The sequence below is a fragment of the Micromys minutus genome (assembly GCF_963924665.1).
Source record: "Micromys minutus genome assembly, chromosome: 1".
Lineage (NCBI taxonomy): Eukaryota > Metazoa > Chordata > Mammalia > Rodentia > Muridae > Micromys > Micromys minutus.
In genome coordinates this window covers 69032576-69054982 of record NC_137969.1, presented here as the reverse complement: position 1 = coordinate 69054982, position 22407 = coordinate 69032576, and the positions used below count along the sequence as shown (strand labels likewise).

Here is a 22407-nt window from a genome sequence, read left to right as displayed (position 1 = left end):
GTCTAGCTGAGAACCTCTCCAATAAGGACATCAGTTTCTGCCCCCAGGTACTGCGCTGAAGCCCTCACAGCAAGGGTTCTGATTTCTGCTATTGATCCCCTTGTCTTCAGAATCACTCACAGTAACCCCACAGCAGTGACCTCCTCATAGCAGATCTAAAATAATCATCTCCATGCTCTGATTCGGGAATGTTGAAAGTCTTTTCTATGTCACAGAATTCCACAACCAGCCCTGCACACACTTACTCATTCTCTACAGAGCACTGGAGAGACTACAGTCAGCCCAATGCTTTCTTTGTCACAGACTGGACCCCTCCCCAGCCTGATCACATCTTACTTTCCTAGTCCTGCATTTCCAGGAAACACATCCTCCTCGATCTTAACCGAGGGAAGGCATACTGAGAACTGGAAATTTTGCCAAGCGAGACGTGCCTTTAAAGGCAGCCGTTTCCCAATTGGAATGTGAAGCCTGGTCATTCTGACTGCCTAGAATTGTAAAATCGGGAACTGAGGGAGCCCCCCCCCCAGTTTTATAGGCACAGGCAAGAAGGCAGCCGAGGTGAAGAGACCCCTAAGATCAGATCGTTATTTCTGAACCCCGGAATTAGGTTCTGCCCTTCACACAGAACTGTTCTCTTTGAGTTTTTCCTAAAGTAATCCTCTGAATGGAGAATTAAAACCTGTGATGGATTTTGAGATTTCTGTGTAGTCACTGAGCAAATTTGGAAGTGAAATTTTTCTCAAAATTTCTCAATGGGAGGTGTCTGAGGCTGTTCATTTGCAATAAAAGTATGTCACTTTCCAACCTCTAATTCCTGTGCCCTTGTCTCCCTTGAAGAATTCTTCTTTGGCAGCGCCTCACCTCTCCAGTACCTCTTTGTTTTGAGAAATCCACTCCTCTGGAGGCCTTTTTATTTTTGGAAAGAGGTATAGAATTACAGAGGTCTCTGTACCAGAGTGAGGGAGAGAGTGGGTGCATGGAAAAGTGGTGGTGGTGCAGAGCTAAGATCTAGACGTCAAATGAGAAGGAGAAAGCTGTGTGGAGAGGAGTGGCGTGAGAACATGGAGTGGGGTACCATGAGTGGGAGATGGTGTGAGGATGAGAGAGACATCCGTGGAACGTTGAGATGAAGGGCCTGGTTTCTCACCTTGACTGGCCAGCAGGTCAGGGGTGCTCCAGACTGTGGAGCTGAGGGCCTCCTCCAGTGGAGCCCGAGTTCCCAGCTCCAAATCCTGTTCCTGCCAGTAGCCTGGGGAGAGAATCTCCATCAAGGATGAGCCCTGTGCAAACTGCTATAGCTTGTGTCTACACTGTCATGGTGGGGGTGTGGAAGGGGTAGGCCCCTATGGAAAGGAGCTTCCTCAGCAAACCTAAGGGAAAGTGAGACATTAGCAAGAGGTCTGAAAAAGAAAACGAAGTCTCTGGTAGGCTAAGCTTTATCTGTCAGTCACATAGTGTTAGAGCCAAAAAAAGATCTCGGAGAACATTCAGTCCAGTTTTCCCACCTCACAGATAAGGACAAAGAATCCCACAAAAGATTGTGAGGGGTTCACTACTGAAAAAAAATGGGAAACCACAAAGAGATAAAGAAAAGGGGGGGGATGAAAACCAAAATACATTACAAACTCCTTATTCGGGATTCTTTTTTGTTATACCATATTATCTTTTAACACAACAGCAGGTGTAAACATTAGAATGTATTTTCACGTTTACCTCTTTCACTAAACCTATAAAAAGGTGGCGATGTCATCGCTCCTGTTTTGCCATGCTGAAGCAGAATGAAATGACTTGCCCAACGTCATACAAATTAAGTAGAGGCTCGAAATGAAATGCATGATTTCAAATTCATTGCTCTTTGTTCCAAGGTGAGACCCTCCTCAGTGAAGAAAGATCAAATCTGGGACTGGGAATCACACTACAGCTTCCCTGAGTGTAAGCTTCTATGAAATGCTCAGATTCTCTTCAGTTTTCATGCTAGACTCCCAGGCTTCTGTCTCTCTGAGTCTGTGCCTTCCTCAGATGTCACCAATTCTGTCACCCAGGCAATGGTCACCACTTCTCTTAGAACTAGATGGCTTTTATACTCTATTGTGAAATACAGCGGTGTCTGGGGTTTACAGTTCCAACCCACACAAAAAGAGCAGAGGGACAAAGAACCCAGCCAAGCACCTTCACAAGATCTCCCGCCACAGAGTCCTAGAATAGCCAATCACATCGCAACATTTCAGTGAGATCATCAGCTGCTGAGGAGACTGGAATTGCTTCTTTTCCTGGGACAGCAGGGCAGGGAGAAGTTTGCCAGTGGTGCCAGCAAGCACAACAGTAAGGGGGGGGGGGGGCGTAGCGGGACCGAGGGATAAGAAGTAAGAAGGTGGAGGCGGGGCTAAAAGAGGGTAGGTAGGTGGGTCAAAACAAAAAGAAGAAAGGGGACAGGACTAGGGAGAGAGGGGTAAAAATGAAAAGGGAAAGTAAGCTGGTCCGGAGGGAATAGAGAAGAAAAGGTAGCTTTGGAAGAGGGTGACTAAAGGGAGAAAGAGAGGGGGAACGGAGAGGGGAAAGCGAGATAGTGCTCACATCAGATAAAGATCTAGAGAGCTCATGGGCGGGGCTGGCAGCCTTGTAAACACACCCCCTAACACCCCCCCCCCCCCCACTGCTTCTGCCGGGATCTCCCTGAAGACTTGTGATTTTACTTTGCTCTGAGCAAAGTTGAGAGACAAGGTACAACTCTAACAGATAAAGAGGAGTTGGGGGTTGGGGAAAAAGAAGACTTGATGAAGACAGAAGAGAGACGAGGAGAGAATGAAGGAGAGCGAGGTTCTCAATTCCAGCAGAGAGGCAGTCGGGAGATGAAGAGCCCTCATTCTGGGAATGCTTTGTGTTGACACCAAGGATGAGGATTTCTGGACAGGGGTGAGTGTTTCATATTATTTTCCAGGTTACATGTTTTGAAGTGTGCTGTGTCAGTATTAAGTAAGAAACAGGATTGGTTTTACTGGAGCATGGTATACTGGAGAAACAGGGAGAAGCCAGGTAAGGGGTTTCTGCTCCCTCATACAACACAGGTACCAGGAAGACAGTATAAGAACTACTATACAGACGTTCATTCACACGGGCCAATGAAATAGCCTTGCCATACTTCAGTGTGGGACTTTAAGTTTGCAGAGTGGATTTTCACCCATGACGTCATTTTGTCTCAAAACAATTGCAAGGGATAGGCAGCCAGATATAAACCCCTTCAAAGCTGACATCCAAAGAGGCTCCTTGGTTCACCTGAAGGAACCCAACACACTTCTCAAGATCCCTTCCTGCTCCCTTGGGGGCTCCTCAGATTTCAACAGCCCCTGCTTTCTGGAGCATTTCCACACACTGCACTGTTGTGCGTTTGTTCCATTACCAGGCTCCTCATGTAAACCTGAGCTAGTTAAGAGCAGACACACTACCATTTAAATCTACATTTCCTTAACACTTCCATTCTTGTGTGCTCTTGCTGCATGGAACTAGCCTGGTATTTTGCTGCCTCCACATTAGACTGCACATACTGTTCTTCAGGCAGAGCCCGTTCCTGCTCTCCACTCTCTGTCCTTTCGTCTGCATCTTCCTCAGTGGCTTCTTTTCCTGCTCAGACCTGTCCATTAGGGGTTTTGTTCCCTGCATAAGATAAATAAGTAAAATGGTGACGTACATCACTTGAGCCCAGCTGAACTGTTCAGAAGCAGAGAACAGCAAATAACCTTCCATAAATGACATGTTTGAGATGTGCATGATTTATTGCTTCTGTACATTTGCAGAAAATTCGCTTTGGACTGCAGCATTTTGGGGAACTATTTGAGATGTGTCTGGGGCATCACTCTCCCTTCTGTGGAGTATGGGTGACGTGTCCGCTAATTCTGAAATGTGCTTGTGATCTTGTATCTCTACTCTTGGGAACTCTGTTAATATGTCTGCAAGTTACCCAATTTTATGAAATAGTAGGCTGCTAGCGATACGCTCTGAATGGCCATTCCTATGGGAGCAGATGAGTGATTGTAATGCTAGCTAGCATCAGGACCACGGATAAGTAGCACAAATTATAAGCTGCTTTATGAAAAGCTTGAACTATCTTTGGATTAAAATTGTGCCAGTCATTTATGACATCACCATGATTTCCCTCAAAATGTTTGGACAGGAAAAGGAAGAAGCTGAGGCGTATTCTAAAAGGGACATATGGACTTTGAAGTGGAGTTAGTAAGGATTCTACTCAGGATCTTTGGAAGTAGCTGCTGGCTCCATACATGGGAAGAGCCATGAAGGAGAGCTCCTGCTTTTATAGGCAATGCAAGTTGAGGAATGTCATACTTACTAGTCACATGGTTATCTGTTCACAAACCTTTTGTGACTTTCTATTCTATTCTCTCTCTCTCTCTTTCTCTCTGTGTGTGTGTGTATGTGTGTGTATGTGTGTATGTGTATGTATGTGTGTGTATATGTGTGTATATGTATGTGTGTGTATGTGTGTGTATGTGTGTGTGTGTGTGTGTGTGTGTGTGTGTGTCAGAAGCTAACAGTGGGTCTTTCTCACTCATTCTCCAGCTTATATTTTACTTGTTTTTTAAAATTAAATGTGTGTGTCTGTATGTGTCATAGTGTCCATGTGGAAGTTATGGGACAACCTGCAGAAACTTGCAGAAGTTAATTACCTTCTTTCACCATAATGGTCTGGATGATTGAACTCAATTTCTCAGCTTTGGCAAGTTAGTAAGCTCCTTTACCATCATATCTGTTCTTTACCTACTTTTTATAGAAAGGCATCCACCTGCCTTTCCCCAGTCCTGGTGCTTGGTGTTCAGATGCATGCCACTTTACCATGCTTTTTACATGAGTTCCGGAAATCTGTGTTTAGGTTCATAGCAAATACTTTACTGAGGCATAACCCCATCAGATTTTTAAGGCCATATGCAGTTTGATATCAACCCACTTGTCAAATTTGTACCATTTACTGATTACCCATTCTAGACACAGCAGTTATTTAGAATTTCTTTTAAAGTATTTGCCATCCTGGGTTCATTTCCTTTTCTATGATTCTAATGCTGTTTACTCATCTCTATGGGTCTTATCTCTAACCTTTAAGTCTACTTTATGAAGCTCTTTTTTCAAGACCTACCACCTTAGTGGTCCGAGAGGGGAACTGTCCCCATATTTCTGAGTTGCACTGCATTTTCTTCCTTCCTTACACGGTGCAGTGCCTTCTTCCCTGAATTGCAACTTGGATTCATTCCTAAATCATAAAGATCCTACAAGAACAGTTGATATCTGATTCATCTTAGTATCAATACTAGCCCTAATACAGCATATTGCACATAGAAGGTGCTTAATAAATATTTATTTATTAAGTGAATCAGATGCTGAGCATCTTCTGTTGTGAGAACAGAGCTCAGAATCTGTTAGTGCAGAGAAAATAGCAAATCCAAAAGCACAAAAGTAGGCTAAGAAAAGCATGGACTGCCTGGACATGATGGTGCTAGAGATCTACTGCAAGACGATAAAAATCACAGAGTAGCAGGCTAGTGGCTTGTGTCATGGTGTTGTGATTGGCGTCCAGTGAGTTTGGTTTTAACTGGATTTTATAATTTGTCCTCACTGCATACTTTGGGAAATATTTTTATCTATCCCTAATTTTTCTATAACATGGTATTCTTTGGTTAATCAAACAACAGATACGTTTATTTAAAGCTTTTGACAAAACTTCTTTATGTTCCCATCACATTCTAGCATCTAGGCTAAAAGCAAAAAGGTTGTCTTGTTGGCCCTCAGTTATTTGGAGGCATTTTTGAATTCTAGTTTTTATTTACCTGTGGGTTCTATTATCCCTAGAATCCCTATTATTTTAAAGGACAAAATAATCCTTTCCCTTACCCTGGTTTCCTTCTGATCGATTGTTCTTATTGGGAGTAGCACAGGCAGGGATTTCAGACTTAATAATGTGCCTCTACAAAGCATATGCATTGGCACCAATGACTCAGGTTTTTACTGTAAACACAAGACCTCACACATAGTAAGGGCTCAATAAATATTTATTGAATAAATAAGTGAATTACTCAAATGAATAAAAATGTACTGTGCTGCAGTTTAAGTGACTGGGAGGAAACTCTCTAAGAGCATGTCACCATCACCCTTGACTGATTGGTTTATGTATCTTCCCTGTCTTGTTTTCTCTGGGGATCTAGAATGTATGGGCAAAACTATTAGCAGTGTAATGGGTGCACATTTGGGATGGTGGCAGAAAGGAACCAACTCTGGTCTGCATGATGTCAGCTGGACTTATGAGTATTTGTATCCAGAACCCTACTTCCCTGACTCCCTGAGTAAGAGTTGACTATCATGGAGAGGGTAATGGTGGTGGTGATGGTGAGGATGATGGTATTGATGGTAATGATGAGGGTGATTCTGGTGATGGTGAAGGTGATGGTGATTATGATGGTGATGATTATGATGGTGATTATGATGGTAACAGTGGTAGTGCTGGTGATGATAATGATGTTGGTGATGGTGATGATGGTGATGCTGCTGCTGCTGTTGCTGCCGCTGGTGATGACTCAGCATTTCTCTAACTCCAGAGTTAAAAATAATGCTCAGCCCAGCCTACTTGTTATTCCTCACGACTACCATGACAGGTGGGTGGAGAAGTGTTATCTCCAAGGGAAAAACATACTGGGGGCTGTGGCCTAGAATACGGAATCTCTTTTAAAATGGAATATCTACTCTTAGAAGTCTCAGTGCAGTGCTCCCAGACCTGACAGTCTCACCCAGCTTCGGCCCCTTGGTGAATTTCTGGGCACATGTGGGTCACAGGCAGCAGAGAATAGCCATAGCAAAATTAGAATTGGAATTTGGCCCCTGGAGGTTTTCTTATTCTCAGAGCCACATTTTTTTTCTTTAAGAGTAAATGTTTGAATGTGCATTTGGAGGAAACTGGACCAGTTCCATCCGAATCCTGATTTAGAAGATAACTCCAAGATTTGGAGGAGTCACTTTGACTTCAGAGCAAAAACACTTAGATCACAAAGGACTCTCTTTACACTCAACTTCCTACAGCTGGTCTTTGGCAGCCACAAGTGTGCCACATTTACCAAAATCCTCTCTGTTGACATCTTTTGACAGCTACTGGTGTATTCTTGTCTTACCTGCATTCCTGTCTCAGGTTGCCTAGTTTTTTCTTAGATCACTGTTTGTTCATGCCTGAGACCTCAAGGAACAGTTAGAGGGAGGCCTGGCCTTAGGAGGAGAGTTAATTGATTCTGGGCCCCCTCTGTATTCCAGGTGTGTTTCCTTCTTTTTCCATTGGGATGGGAGTCTGTACCACAGTGAGATCACAAAGTCCTCACACACACCCTCCTTTCCATCCCTCAGGCGCACTTCAGAACCCAGGAGCTCAGTCATGCCTTGGCTGCTGCTCCCCGTGTTCTCCTGCTCCCCTGTCAGTGGCTTGCTGAGAGGAGGTTTTACTCCTTCTCCTTCCTCCCTATATGATTTCTGTCACTGTCTAGTTTTCCCCTCCTGGAGCCTTGTTTGTCAAGAAGCCTCTTGGGCCCAGAGTCATTATTCTCTCCTGGCTTGATTTTACTTTCCTAAGAGGCACATAAGATGTAAGTGGAAACAGATGGGGGAAGGGTAGATTTCCACTCCTCCCAGAAGGAACTTTTATTATGGTAATTAACCCTTCAGTTTGGTCCAAGGCCTGGGTCAGAGGCTCAGGAGTTTTGGACTGTGTCATTTTCACACTATTAACAGTGTCTGAGCATCAGGTTAGGAGAGACTAAATCTGGGTTCCAACAGGTTTTATGATGCATTTCAGAGACATCTTTTGGTTCCTTCCTCAGCAGGTTGAAAACAAAAGGTTTTCCAAGCTCAGTAAAGAGGAGACTAGGTGGCTAGCTCCTGTAGGACGGTGTGAGGAAGGAGGTAAAATGAAGACCTTATCTTGGTGTAATACTCTTTTCTCGATAAAATTAAAAGTAAATAAAAATCCAGTCATTTGGAAACATTTCCAATATGCAAATGTTAGGGAAAAAACTATAAAGATTTACCTTGTCATGAAGGTCTGTGTATGTTTGTGTGTGTGTGTTTGTGTGTTTCTTAAGCTCTACCGTTAGGTTCCATATTCTATCAGTATTTTCTACTGACCCCTAATGGCCAGAGCTGATTTCTCTTAAGATCATTGACTATTAGGATGAGAGGAATGCTTGTTCTGACTTTGGCACCAAAGTTCAATTTTTCTCCTCTTTCTGTTAAAATTAATTTGCCCCAAATAGTTTCTCCACGACGACTCTCATAAATATCGATTTTCAGAACTGACACAGCCCTAAGTAGCAGTCAGTCCATACTGTTGTGTATGTGTCTGTGAGCATGCGTGTCTGCAAACCGCTGAACCGCAGCCCAAGTGCAGCCATTTCTAGTTACCATGAAAAACAGAAAGCCCCAAAGTGTAAGACTTCGAACAAGTCCCACAGGCTGGCAGGTGATAACTGTAGTCTTTCGTTCTTATCACAGCATCATAGAGTCTTGAAAGCTAGCTAACTCAGACTGCAAAGTTGCCACTGAGTGTGACTTTTCTATCTGGTGATATCTATCCTCCTTCTAATCTTACACTTGGGAAGGACCTCAAACCTCAAGGGAAGTGAGTTTACTGTCAGACAGGTTGGAGAAGTTGGAGATGAAGAAATGATCTCCGAAGCTGTGTCAGATGGAACAGTGTCACAAATGCCACGTCTTGCCTATAGACTTCAGTTTCCTCAGAAGAGGAAATTGAAGGGCAGAGGCCATTGCTGTGTCCTTAGGAGCTAAAAGCAGTGGCCATGAGAATAAGATTGTTTTGTGTGTGTGTGTGTGTGTGTGTGTGTGTGTGTGTGTGTGTGTGTGTGTGTCTGTGTCTGTGTGTGTGTGTGTGTGTGTGTGGTGCGCACTCAGGCACAAATGCTCTTATGTATGAATTCAAATATGCTCCTGACTCTACCTTGATGGAGCATGCACTGTTCACAGTCATGGGAACATGCACTTGAGTGTGAAGTGGAAGAGAAAGGGGTTAGACTAGATGGGTGGAGAAAAAAGCAGAAGAACGTGTCCTATTCTTAAGCTAGAAGGAAAAAAAATATCTGGAGGCAGAAGTGGGCTTGCAGTAGGCTTGGGGGATGCTCACAGACTTAGTTAAGATTCTGAGGAGCAGAGAGACTGGGAAGTGGGTGGCAGAGAAGGAGGTGGGGACAGCTGTTGCTTTGATTTGCTACTGAGTCAGTGTTCTTGGTGCATTAGCGCTGAGAGGGAGCCCTGGGCTGGCCCCCAACCAAAACAAGCCCCTCTGCAGCCAATATTGAGTTGTAACAAGGACACACGCAGTTGGGAGACAAAGAGGAGGGGCATCTGATCCCAAACAGCTCCTTGTTCAACTTAGCCCTTTCACAAGCCTCTAGAATTCTGCACCAGCAGCCTAGGAGGGAGAGAGAAGGCAGAGCACGGAAGCACATCACTAACTTCTGGAGAACAAACTATGCAGGTATATGATGGTACCTGGGATGGTGACAGCCTTTTGCAGGATCTGTCTCCCCATGCCTTCCCACAGTGTTTGAATTCTTCAGAAATTATGGAAGGTTTGATATGGGCTGGTATTCTAGTGCAATAACCTAAAGGCTGGTTTTATGTGAAGTTTTGCATGTCCACTTAAACTGAGTAGGAAAGTATACCTTTCCCACAAATTTGTTATTTTTAGACAAAGGGGGGGGGAGACAGAGAAAGAGAAGACAGAGACAGAGAAACTCATGCACAAATGCACATGCACATGATACACTGAGAAAAATATGCATCCCCCATACTTCAGGAAAGCATCTTGGAAAAGAAACATAACAGAAGTGAACATGGAATTCATTTAGTATACTGAAAGGTTATGGTAAGATAGGAAACTGAGACTGAGCCGGAAAGCTCAGAAAATCATGGGGGGACATGCAAAAACAAACAAAAAACCAAAACAACCCCCCCCCCACACACAAATTACTGGCAGGCTCAAGATCTCAAATAGAGCTTCCAGCATGTTTCTCACATCCTGCCAAAACTACCTGGTGCCTGGGTACCTGACCTGTCTGCATGCATGTGCAAATTTCCATCTTACTGCATTCCTTCCTGGACATTACTGTTTGGGCAGTGTTTTAGATCTTCTAGAGTGATGGCTTGGTGTGGTGTGATAACAATGGTTTGGAAAAGTCTAATTTCCTACAAGGCATACGGGAAGGCATTTATCTCTGCTGGCTCTAATATTCCTGACTTGTTTTTACTGTTTCCCTTCACTGGATGATCAGAGGCAGGGTGTGAATGACAGGTTCAGGGCAGTGGTTAGGAGAGTTACATGAAGAAAAATGTGTTCCACTCTACACACCCACCCACACTACTCTAGTTTCCTGGATTCCCCTAAGCCTAACTGAGATTTATTCTCATTCTCTCTCTCTCTCTCTCTCTCTCTCTCTCTCTCTCTCTCTCTCTCTCTCTCTCTCTCTCTCTCTCTCTCTAATTCTTATCACTTAAAAAAAGAAGATCTGTATTTTAAAGAATGCTTCATTGTACATGCCATCCCTACTTCATGCTTTTCTGGGAGTTTAACTCTTCTATGAGACAGACACATTCTTCCAAGCCTACAAATCTCACAGTCTCCAGAATGATAAATAATGTTGTTTTGACAGAAAGATCCCTCTTCTCCTCTTTTTAAGCCTCCATTGACTGTCTCAGCTTTGGTGTGGTTATTTCTCCTCTTTGCTCCCTAAGATGTTTGCAGTTTCCAAGGTGGTCATCCTTTTTCTCTCCAACATGTGTCCTTCAGAATCACTGGGATTCTCATTATTCATATGTCTGCTTTTGTTTTTTTCTGTCACAGACACACAGCTTTTATTATGACCCAGATACAGGGCCTGCTTCACATGCTCATATTAATCAGAACCCCTTTACTTCCAGAAAACCATATGGCTTAACCTCAGAGCTTCCCCCAAAGCAGAATTTAGTATCTTTCTTCTGCTCAAACTCCCCAGGAAAGGGCCAGAATCCTCTCCTCCCCAGGGCTAAGGCCCAGTCCATCTGTCACTGACATTAGACTCCAGGGCTTGGAAACCAGAAAAGACTTGGCATTAGCAGCAGTTGAGGATAAATAAAAACATGGAAGGCTCACGGGCTTAGTGATGGTGTGTTTTATATCTGTGTGAGATTATAGGTTGCAAGTTGGAGGGGGAACAACATATCTTGTGTCCTTGGGAAGATTCCATTATTAGGAAGTGTAAGAACTAGCAAGCACCATGGGCCCACTGTAATTTTGCATTTGAAAAAATGACAAATGCTTAGGAGCAGATGGCAAGACTGTCCCTTCATTTTATAATGAAAGAACTTGGCCTCAGGCTCTTTAAAAGATGGACATGATGCCATGTTCCATGATACCTGTTACTGATGTACTCATCAGAGTTTTTATGTATTGCTAAAGGGTATCGAGTATTTAAATCATAAATAAACTCCATAAACAAACTCTCATTTAGAAGTGTTTTGTTTGTTTGTTTGTTTTGTTTTTGTTTTTAACCTGGGTGACTCTTAGGCTGGAAAGCAAGTGCCAAGAAACAGTAGGTAAAGTAAATGAATAGACACTCCAGACAGGGTCCTGTCTATTTTCAGTATCACCTGATATTTAAAGAACAAGAACTCCATCCTGCTTTGCTAATGCCTAAGACAATCATGAAAGCAAAGAGAGAGGTTGTAGCCTCCTTATAGATGGATAGCCAGGTCACAGACTTCTATCACATTTTCTTTTCCTCAGGCCAAGGTGATACTCTTGACCTTCTTGACCCTGAACTAGAAGTAAATGAGCTAAAGGTGCTTATAATTAGCAATCAATATATAATTAGGACAAGTCTAGCTGGGGAAGGGAAAAATAAGTCTTTAGCAAATGCAGACTTTTAGTTCTTAAAAAAAATATATATAGCTTTGTTATGCTCCTGGATACCTTCCCAGATGCGAGATTTCACAGTGAGGGATGAAGGACATATTGAACAAAGTTAGAATCTCTGCATTTGAATCCTTCTTGAAATAGGTCCTGTTCTTCACTGCAGTGTGGGGCTCAGGGAAATTAGTGGATGCAAGATGCTCCAGCTGTTGCTGTAACCCCAATCCTATCCTCCAGAAGGCCCACTCACAGAGATAAATCACTTCCATTACTTGCCCTTGACAGGTAATGAAGCTTCTTCTTGTTTCAAGTGAGGAAATAAAGGAGGAGCCCTGAAGATTCATTCTGACATTGTACTTCTCCAGCTAGACTCCTCTCTAGGTCATTCATACATGTAGACATACTCTTGTGTTGAAATTTACATGTCACACTTGATGCCATCGGATTATTGGCAGATGTGTAACAGAGTCCACTTAAGGATACGTTTACTGAGATTTGGCTACAGACATTAACCTAGGATGAGAAATTTATGATTAAGGCCATTCTCTCCATAAAAGTGGAAGAAATGAATCAGGGCTCTGATATTTAGTTTTTATTCCTCTTATATGGTGGGGCCCTCTATTACCTAGTTTTAAAACACTTTATTACATATCATGTTTGCATTGCTGATGTAGAGGGAAGAAGGAAATCAAGTGTTATAGCAGGACTGGTAAAGCTGGCATAAGATTTAGGGTATTATTAGGGGCTGTAGGCTTATGACAGAAGAAGATTCCTTCTACTCTCCACCTAACACAGGAGCAATGCCATCTTAATCTAAACTACAGCACATGCAGGTCTTGTTTATACTATGATTCAAGGTACCAAATCACATGCAGTTATTTTTAGGCCATCTAAGGACACTCTGGACCCCAGTTTCCTGAACATCTATAATCTGAGAATTACTTTTCTGTCTCCTTCTTACAGTGAATTGGTCAGGGGAACTCACAATGTTCCTGTATCAGGGTTTGGCCTCCCTTTTAAAAGGAAGATCTGCATGCATTTCTGACTGAGTGAAAGGTGTGTGTGGGGGTGGGGGGTGGTTGTTTAGCCAAATTCTGAGGACTGCCCTGTGAGAGCAGAGATTATAAAGCAAAAGGTAGAGCAGGACCATGGAGAGCAACAAGAAGAGCCTGGAGTGTCACCATGAGAGGCCAGCACCATGGAGAGCTCAAAGCACAGGTATCTTATTTGAAAGAGGACTTGGAACCTGTCATCACAAGTTAAGAAGAAAGCTCTAGTGCCCACAGAACTTAATATTGAACTTTCGTTAGGACCATTATTCTAAATCCATTTTTAAAGGATTTCATTTGAGTCTGTTGTATACACCCAAAATATTTCAAGGACCACCACCAGATTTTATTTGCTATATGTTACTAAAATTATACTTAGGATTATGGTCCAATAAAGGAAATAATATCCAGTTCCTGTGATACTCATAGAAACCCTAGGATACAGGAAAGCCAAAATGTTATAGCCATCTGATAGTTTCTATGTTCTGATGATACCAATTTTCTATAAGAAGTTAACATTTGATGATACAAGGAGAGGAAAAATGGGACCATGAACATTCAAAAAGAGTGTTGTCATCAGGGCTTAAAATCCTTTATTTTACAGGACACATTTAGTTCCTGGCTTTTACATTTAAGGGAATTTTGGTAAATTAATAAAAGTCTTTAATACTTGATAGTTTGATGATGAATATGCAGCTTTAATGAGCCACTATGTGTGGAAAGAAACTAACATTTATGTGTTCTACTCCTGAAAGGTTAGTTTTTCAGGAACAGAATGGACTGCCTTGTCACATACAACTACTGGATTAGGGTTTTACTTGCATAGTTTTAAGAACTCTAACATGAGCTGAGTCCGACCTTATAAAGAACCATCACTATTTCTAATCTTGGCAGAAGTGGTGGATCTTTACTCTGGAGACATATTCTTCTCCATTTTATAATGATATAGAGTGTTTATCCTTAATTTGAGTGTGTTTTTAGAGACTTGAATCTTTTCTTAGCGGCATGTCAGACTCTTTTATGATTCTGACTCTCGATCTCTTTCCCTCTCTCCCTCCTTCTCCCACCTTCTCCCTCTCCCTCTTTTCCTTCTTAACTTTGATTTATCCTCTACCCTTCCTCCCTCCCTTCCTTTCTCTTCTATTCTTCCCTCACTTCCATCTTCTTCTGTCTCACAAGCATTTCTGTGGAGATTTCATTTCTCACAGACTATGAGTGTACCTCTAGAACATGACCCCATACAGGAAGCAAACTGTTCCAGTATATTGGCTTGTAGCCAATAGTTAAACAGGAAGCACTAGCCTCTGACATTAAAAAGAAAAGAAGATCTTGGACTAGGGTAAAGATTAGTAGTAGAAAGCCTATGTATCATTTAAGACTCTACTGGGTAAATCACAAGAACTACAGAAAAATGAAATAAAAATATAATTACTCTACTTTTCTAATATTCTAGATTATTCATTCAGCAAAAAGCTGACTGCTTCAAGGAGAATGAGGAATCTAGACTGCCATCCTTAGATGACGTTCGTTCCCTTACTGAGGCTCAGATGACAGATAGGGGATTGTGGAGCCAGTCGGCAGCTCCGGCAGCTCCGCTGGAGTAGGAAGCAGTGAAGAATGTGACTAGGCACAGCCCCAAGGGTTTTCTTTCTCTGACAACTGTGAAGATTTTCCCCCAGCACATGACTTGAGAAAAAGCTGCTTTAAACACCATTCTACATATTAGATAGAGAAAGTAGAGTAAGCAAGAGCGGAAAAAATTGCCTCAGTCCAATCTCAGGATTCACAGAGCAGTGGCATCATGTCCTGTCTGCTATTTGAAAATGACCAGAACACCAAAAAGAAGCAAGCCATCTGTGGAATTTTATGGCTGCAGAACTATGAGTCACCCTCTTCAAGTTGATGCTGAATATCTCCAACATGTCATTCCTGAAGTTAGACTAGGTATTTCTCCTTTCTTCAGTTGGAAGAGGGCAGGGAGAAAGCCTAAGTGCAGTCTACTGGCCCTCAGTGGAGGGCAGAGAACTTTGGACTATAGCAAACTCTAGGTGTAGCTTACAAAATATAGAGAAGCCAGCCATACTGCAAAGACTACAGGTCTTAATTTCATCAATTTTCCTAAATGAATGAGAGACCAGGGTCCCGGGAAGAAAATATGAAAATCAACAGTGCCACCTAAGCCTACGCAGAACTTAGGACAAAAAACCTGGGCATGATTTTTGAGGCCATTAGATATCCTACAATAGACAGTCTGGATGTTCATTAAATTTACTAGACCCTATATTCCAGTGTCTCTTTTGTAGACTCAACTTCTGTGTGTCAGATGATGTGCAAATCTTAAGGGAGAGTATGTCCTTCCCAAGAGTGATAGCTAGAACTAAGAAGAGAACAAATAAAAACAGACAGAACCCTTACAGTAATAACAAGGAAAAGAAACTCAGTGGAGTAGATCTGCCAAGCAGACCCGTGGGCAGTGCCACAGAGAATGCTGGGCTTCTCAAGCACATTGGGCATGATCTCTACACTGGGCACCTGGCCAGGGGGCTGCAGAATGCATGGCAGTGGACAGAAGGTCATTGGGAAGAAAAAGATATGCCTGTGTGGGCTAGTTAAAATACAAGGTTTAGTTGCTATAACCTGGGTAGAGCAAAGCAAGGTTGTCCTTCTGCTGGCTTAAATCACTGTACTGAAAATAACTGGGGAATGAGGAACCGTAAGAAGGCTGCTGGCCACCGTGCCGAATGTCACGTCGAGCTGCTCACCAGAGACATGACCACAGGGTGCATTAAGTTCACAGGCCTTGTGTTTCTCAAATGGAAGCGGCCAACTTCTGCTAGTACTAGTGGAGAAAGACCAGAAGGGAGGGCAGGTGGTGAATTCCTAAGCATGTGGCCACAGCACTAATGGCCAGGTTCAGATAGAACTAGCTGGCCCTGTCTTGTTCCGGATTCTCAATCCCTGCTCATCTTTATGAGCTTAAAATATGTATGCTGTGCCCTAGGGGGATTTACACCTCTGAGGTACATGAAGTCTGTTTTTCTTCTTCTCAGTGGAGTTAGCTTCCCAATCATCTCACCCCTGATGATCTAAGCATCAGCTTGCTGGGTTACTTGGTCCTTAAGTCTTCACACTACATATCTCCTAGTTTGGGCCTGGTCCAACATTGCAGGGTGAGTTTTATATTATCTAGAACCCTGCTCAGGAACCCCAGTTGAACTCAGGGGTACCAGATCACCTGATTGATGCTAGTCAGAATGGCCTTCCAGGTTGCTGCTATCCATGAGTCTATGTATTTTTCCACCATTGGAGCTCACCTTCTTAGCTCATAAATCAAGGTACAAAATCAATTTAGTACAGGATATCTGGTGGTTACATCTCAAACATCAGTGCATCCTGGGGTTTTGTACCCTACACGGATGTTCTGGAAGCTTAGTTAGATTTTCTTTGAAAGGAATATCCTTACTCACGTTCCCTCTCCCTGACCCATCCTTTTCAGTTCTTCACGCTAAAGTTACTGCTTTCTGTTCTTTCCTGTAAGTTTCTGCCCTAACTGTTCTTCTAAGCTAAGATAAAATGTTCTCATTCTTTGTACTTGAAGCTTAAATAGGGGCTGGACTCCCAAGTCAGAAAAACAAGAGAGAGCCAGGCACAGGACACACAAAGATGTGGTCACTGAACAGGTTTATTCTAGGCTCTGCCTAAAGGTAAGGACCCTGCAGCTTCTTGACATCTCTTTTGCCCTTTTCAGGTCTGAGGTTGGCACTCGTAGCTCCCATTGCCAAAAGACTGTAGTTTGGGCATTAGCTTTCTTTAGTTCAGCTATGAGTGTGGGGAAGCCAGGGTCTGCACTGAAAGTCGAGGCCTTACAGGAGTGTCATTACTGAGGCACAGGTATCCAGTCTTTGCCTTGCACTGAGCCCACTCTTTCCCCCAGGGCTGCTCATCTCCCCTTGGTTCAGTCCTCTGGGGACAGGGGATTCCATGTACAAGAAAAGGGACTGCCATCTCTGTGGTGATAGTAGGAACTCCCTTTGGAGAGTGTAGGGAGTAGAGAGTGGAAAGAGTCAGCCAACCAACTGTAGAGAGGGGATCCCCAGGGTCCCCATACCAGGGGAAGCTTCTTTACCAGGATGGAGACAGGGTAAGGGGAAGAGGTCAGGCAAGGTGGAGCTATTATTTTGCCAGCACCCTGGCTCTCAGCCAGCTTTCCTCAGATGAAATTCTCTACATCATCCTCCCCAGTTCCAACCCCTCCTCTCTCCACCCCGCCCCGCCCTGTGCCCATCCCTGCTGGTCACTGGGTCCAGCGCCCAGGAACCGCCTCCCCTTTCTCCTCCCCTGCGGTCCTTTCTGTTTTGTTCCCCCCTGTGGGCATCTGGCCGGGCATAGCCACCACCCTCCCCTCTACTCTTTCCACTTCCCCTTGCTCTGCACGGGTCTTGTTCCCTTTCCCCTCCCCCACCCAGCCCACCTCTGACAGGCCGCGGGAGTGAGGAGGATGCATTCCTTTAGTCCCTCCACTGTCAGTCCTCCCTCCTCCGGGAACCTGAGGCTCTGAGCTGGGGCGCCCTTCTTCCTATCCCTACACAGTTCTTAAAGCCACCCTATTAACCACCAGCAGCCTTTAAGAAGGCTGAGGTGCCCCCACAGCGCTGACCTACATAGTCTGGCCTGGGGCGGGAGGGGCTCTTCCCCAAGTCCCCTCTCCCCTGGCCCCGCCTCTTTTCTTCACCCCCCCACTCCCTTCCTTCACCTCTTTACCTTTACAGCCCCAAGAAGGGTTGAGTTTCAGACCAGGGCAAAGATGCTAGTCTGCTACCCCACCCTAAATTTGGAGAAATTAATGTTCAGCTCAGGAAAGCTTTGGTTTTCCTCGTAGATCCTTCTTCCCAAATATCTTGCTCTCTCTGCCCCGCACCCAAGTATAGGTTTTCTTTCCCAGATTTTACCACCACCAGGACTAGAGCCAAACTGGGGTCCCCTCCGCCCTGTGTTGTTGTTTTGCTTCAAGGAGAAGCCCCCTCTCCTTTGCCCACGCCCCCCTCGACAGCCTCACCCAGGCCCCCTTCTCTGCCCACTCAGAGCTTCGCGGCGGGTGGGGGACGCGCGGGGGAGCAGAAATGTTTGCACACAGCAGTTTTGGGGATCGTTCTGGCCACCCAACCCCTACAGACAGACATACACAAACACCCCAACACACGCCCTGACTGAAACAGCGACAAATCTCACTCCGCCCCCAACACACACTGACACAGACATACACACAGACTCTGACACAGAAACGCAGCACCAGACACCAACATAGACGCGCACACCCAGACACACACGGACATCAACACATCCAGACCCCGGTTGCTCAAAATAGACAGCAACCCCCGAGATCCAGGTCCTTCCTGCTGCACACGCAGAAATACACAGTCGGTCGTGTACACAAGAGGGTGCACACGCCGGCACACCCCACGGTCCTCAGAGACAGCGATGCTCAGAGACAGACACAAGGGTATTCCAAGAGGCTGGCGACTTGAACCCTCGCTTCCAAACAAAGCCAACAGGCTCCCTGCGCCCGGCTCCCAATCCGAACCCCAATCTCAGGGCACTAGCCACCTCCCCTGGCGCCGCCCCCTCCCTCACTCACCGTCCTGGGAAAGATTGGCCCCGCCGGGCGCCCAGGAGCAGGCGAGGAGCAGGAGCAGGGGCAGGGCGGAAGGGGCCCCCATCGCGCTTCCTGGCCACCTCCCTGGCTGGGCGCTGGCGAGCCTGGATCTCCAGGGACTGGGGCTGGGGGCTCTAGATAGCCGGCGTCGCTGTCCAAAGGGGCGCCCCCAGAGCGGCTTCCAAGCCCGGGGCCGAGGCGGGTACCGGGAGGGAGCCAGCGCTGCTGCAGTCGCCGGGATTAAATAGGGCGCTCGGAGCAAACCATTCTGTTGGAGGTGGAGGGGGGGTGACGGGGGGCTGGGCTGGTGGCGGGGGGGCCTGGATGCCGCATTCCCTACTCCCCCCCTCCTCCCACACCCCCTCCGCTCTTTTGTGGTGCCTTCCATCTTCTCCCCCGGGAGCTCCTCCAGCATCACTCGGGTGTGGAGCAAAGGGAGGGAGCTGACTCAGAAGTGGGACCCCATGCGCACCCCTCTTATGCTTGGGGTGGAGAGAGGAGAGGTGGACAGGGCGGTGGGCCAGCTGGCGAAAGAGTCCACTGCAGGCCTGGGCAAGGGCGTGCCCACTAGCCTGAGATCCTCCGGCCCCGCCTTCTCCTTAGGCAACCGGGATCCCCAAAGCTAGGACACCCCTATCGGCTGTGTGACCAAGGATGCCTCCCCAGGGTACCTAATTACTCAAGGCATTCTCCTAGGCATAAGCCTCCTTAGTTCCTCTTACTCAAGACCTCTACTTAACTGTCCTGCAACAATTTGTGTCTCCAGGCAACATCCTTTGCAAAGCCGACCCCAGGAGGCCACCGGACCCAATCTCCTTCAAGCACCCTTTAAAGACATTATTCTAGACACTAGACAAGGAAGTATCCTGTAAAGTTACTTGGTATTTCCCTCTTCCATGCTCTGTCTTAGACCCTCCTTCCCCAAACTAGCCCTCAATATCCTTTCTGCTCAGTCTTCTCAACTTTTAGCTAGCAAGATCCCAGGGTGAAAGCCAGACCCACAGACCCTCTTACAGACCCAGAAACAGTGAGTAATGCAGCTCTTGTTCTCTGAAGCTATAGAGAAGATGGATGAGACTGTTTGCACTTGCTCACACTCAAGAGTCCCAAGTTCCTAGTGTTTGCCGTTCTTACAGGTTATCTCTGAAAGAGTTTTCCTGTGTTTAAAAAGAGGATTTTTCATGGTTCATTCAGCTGAAATCTAGCTTACATTTCTAAATTTTAGAATTGCAGAAATCAGGGAATTTTAGGTAGGTTAAGAATTCTTAGAAAAAAATACCTGATCTAACCCAAAGGAAGTTAACAGATCTAATCCAGGTTTTATATCCACTTAGAAATAGAAGACCCAGCATTAGGAATGGTAGAGAAAGGTACATAGTGCTTTATTCTACAAGTGGGAGGTGGGTGGCTCTGCTAACATCTCCAGCCCATTTTCTCTGCTACCTTCCTGTCCTAGTCTTTAATGTTTGGGTAATCTTTCCTTTTTTGTGTCAAGGCTTCTTAACTCTTTATGGTGATGTAGCTAATGCCTCTGTCATCTATGAACCCGAGGACAGCTTGCAGAACATATTTTGTGACCAGTAAAGCCTTGTCTAAGTGACAGGCAGTGATCTGGGGCTGAGAGAGTAGTTCAGGGTGCCCCTGCAGGCGGCTCAGATATTTTTCACGCACTGTTTCTGGAGTCTAAAGTTTCTAGAGAAGAAATTTGCTTGCCCCTTGGACATATCCTGGCTGTCTAGGAGGTTATTATTTCTTCCTAGACAATATTAAACAAGATCTGATTTGACCTGTCTTGGTGATGCCAAATCACTTTACCTCTCTGAGATCACTACTGTCTTGAAACCCAAGCCGTGGCGATAGAATGTTGTATGTTGCAGGAATGTGGAGATGTGGGTGTAAACAAGGAGGAACCTGGATCGGGCAGGTGGCAAGTGCAGGAAGATATGACTTTTTGATGGAGGTGGACCAGGTCGGTATGAAAAGGAAGGGGTGTGGTAAAATAATACAGAACCCAACTACAAAGCAAAACAAACTACCAGCCATGGTGAGAAAAATTAGGCTTCTTCAGTTAAAGGCTCTTGATGGATAAAGAGTATTATATTTAAACTAGGAGAAACCTTAACCTAAGCCATTGTGTAAGTGGGATTTAGATAGAAAGGGGTAAGGGGTGTGTGGAGGTGAATTAGGTGGGGGTAGGCTGGGTATAGGATTAAGTCCCAAAGTCCTTTAATTAACCATCTTTTCCATCTGCTGCATCACAGCCCCTTCTGCCTGTCCTTAATTCTCTGAGGACTGCTGCACTGGCCCCGCCCTCTACTGTAACTGCAAGGGATGGATGGGTACCAAGGATGGGGGGGGGGAGAAGTGGAGCTGTTTTGGAGAGATTTTATTAAGGCTAGCAAATGAGACTCTGGAATGCTCTTTTCTGACTGGCTCCTCTTTCCTTCCCTGCATCATCAGCATGAGTTTGGCAGTATTTTAGTTCTTGGTAATATGAAGTTGCCACTTGCTTTTTAGAATTATGGAATAAAAACATATTTTGGTAGCAAAGGACCTTCAAGATCATCCTCTTAAATTGGGTCTTTGTTGAAAAGATCAGGAAAATGGAGCTCAGAAGCCAAGAGGCTAGCATCCTGTGCTCAGTGGCTAGCTAGTAAAGGCTAACAGGACTGGGTGAAGGACAGAGAGGGCGGACCTCTTGGAGGTAGGAAGACTGAGGAGAAGTAGATCCAATAATTGAGAGCAATGTTTAATTTGAAAAGTCCTCCTCTGTTTATCTTGGAATGGTAATTTCTCCCACGGGGTGTACATTCTGTTTGGAAAAACCCATCCTCTATAATTTTTTACTACCACCCTATCTGCGCTGAATCCCCACCCCCACTTTACAAGCATGCATGCCATTTGCTTAGGAAAGGGGCTTTACAAAGAAAGAATGACCTGCAAGGATCCGCGCATCATAAAAATAGGTAGAATGTAAGTAGCTATGTTGGACTGTGATCTCTATGGTTACTCTGCACTCGAAAATGCTGTGACATACAACAATGTGCGTCTTCCAGAGACTTGCACACGGTCTGAGGTGGGTTGTCTGTGGGATTGCAGGGATGGCAGTTACAGTGAGATTTGTGGGGATCCGGGGAGAGTTAAGAGAGGGACAGCTTGGTCTCCTGCATGGTCCTGTCAACTCAGCAGCAGCCTGGGTATCTGGGGGTGTGGAATGTGATACTGGCACTGGTGCTGGGCTAGACACAGCTGTGTGGGCCCTGGGCATTCTTTCCCCACGCGGCTTCTGCTCAGAAGGGAGAGAGAAGGAACTCAGTTTGTAGAGGGTGAGTTTTATATATTCATCTGGTAGAGATCAGTGGCACCTATAGGGAAGACCCACGAGAAGATGTGACTTAGCCCCTACTCAGCTCCTTCCTCACACTCTGACCCTTCTCCTCTCGGTGACTTAGTAGACCCTATGCAGGTTCCTACACTGCTTTCCTCTTCAATTTTCTACCCAACTAAACCAGTACTTGGCAATGCCACCCCTTGCTTCTATTATCCAGTTTTAATTAACAGCACCCTTAATAATAACCTCAGTATGAGTTTTAATTCTAACCTTAATTGAATTCTAATTTTAATCCTAACCCTAATCTATTAAGGATTCTAACCACCAGTCCTAATAGCAGCCCCAACTTAATTATCAGATTTAACCAGTATCTTCATTCTAACCAGGTTTGAGCTGGTAACTAGGAAAGCAACTTACCTGTGACTAAAACATG

At 45.0% G+C, this 22407-nt stretch overlaps 1 protein-coding gene across 2 annotated transcripts in view; it reads right to left on the bottom strand.

Annotated features, from left to right (window-relative positions):
* CADM3 (cell adhesion molecule 3) overlaps positions 1–18838 on the bottom strand; it is a 29390-nt gene extending 10552 nt beyond the window's left edge. The window contains exons 1-2 of one of the 2 annotated variants that reach the window (XM_080922931.1): positions 18626–18838; positions 1148–1249 (exon numbers count right to left, since the gene is read on the bottom strand). In XM_080922931.1, coding sequence (XP_080779057.1) covers positions 1148–1249; positions 18626–18707 — 184 coding nt within the window. In that variant the 5' untranslated portion in view covers positions 18708–18838. The remainder of the gene's footprint in view (positions 1–1147; positions 1250–18625) is intronic. The other variant, XM_080922932.1, reaches the window with a different exon arrangement.
* Between the last annotated feature and the right edge of the window lie 3569 nt (positions 18839–22407).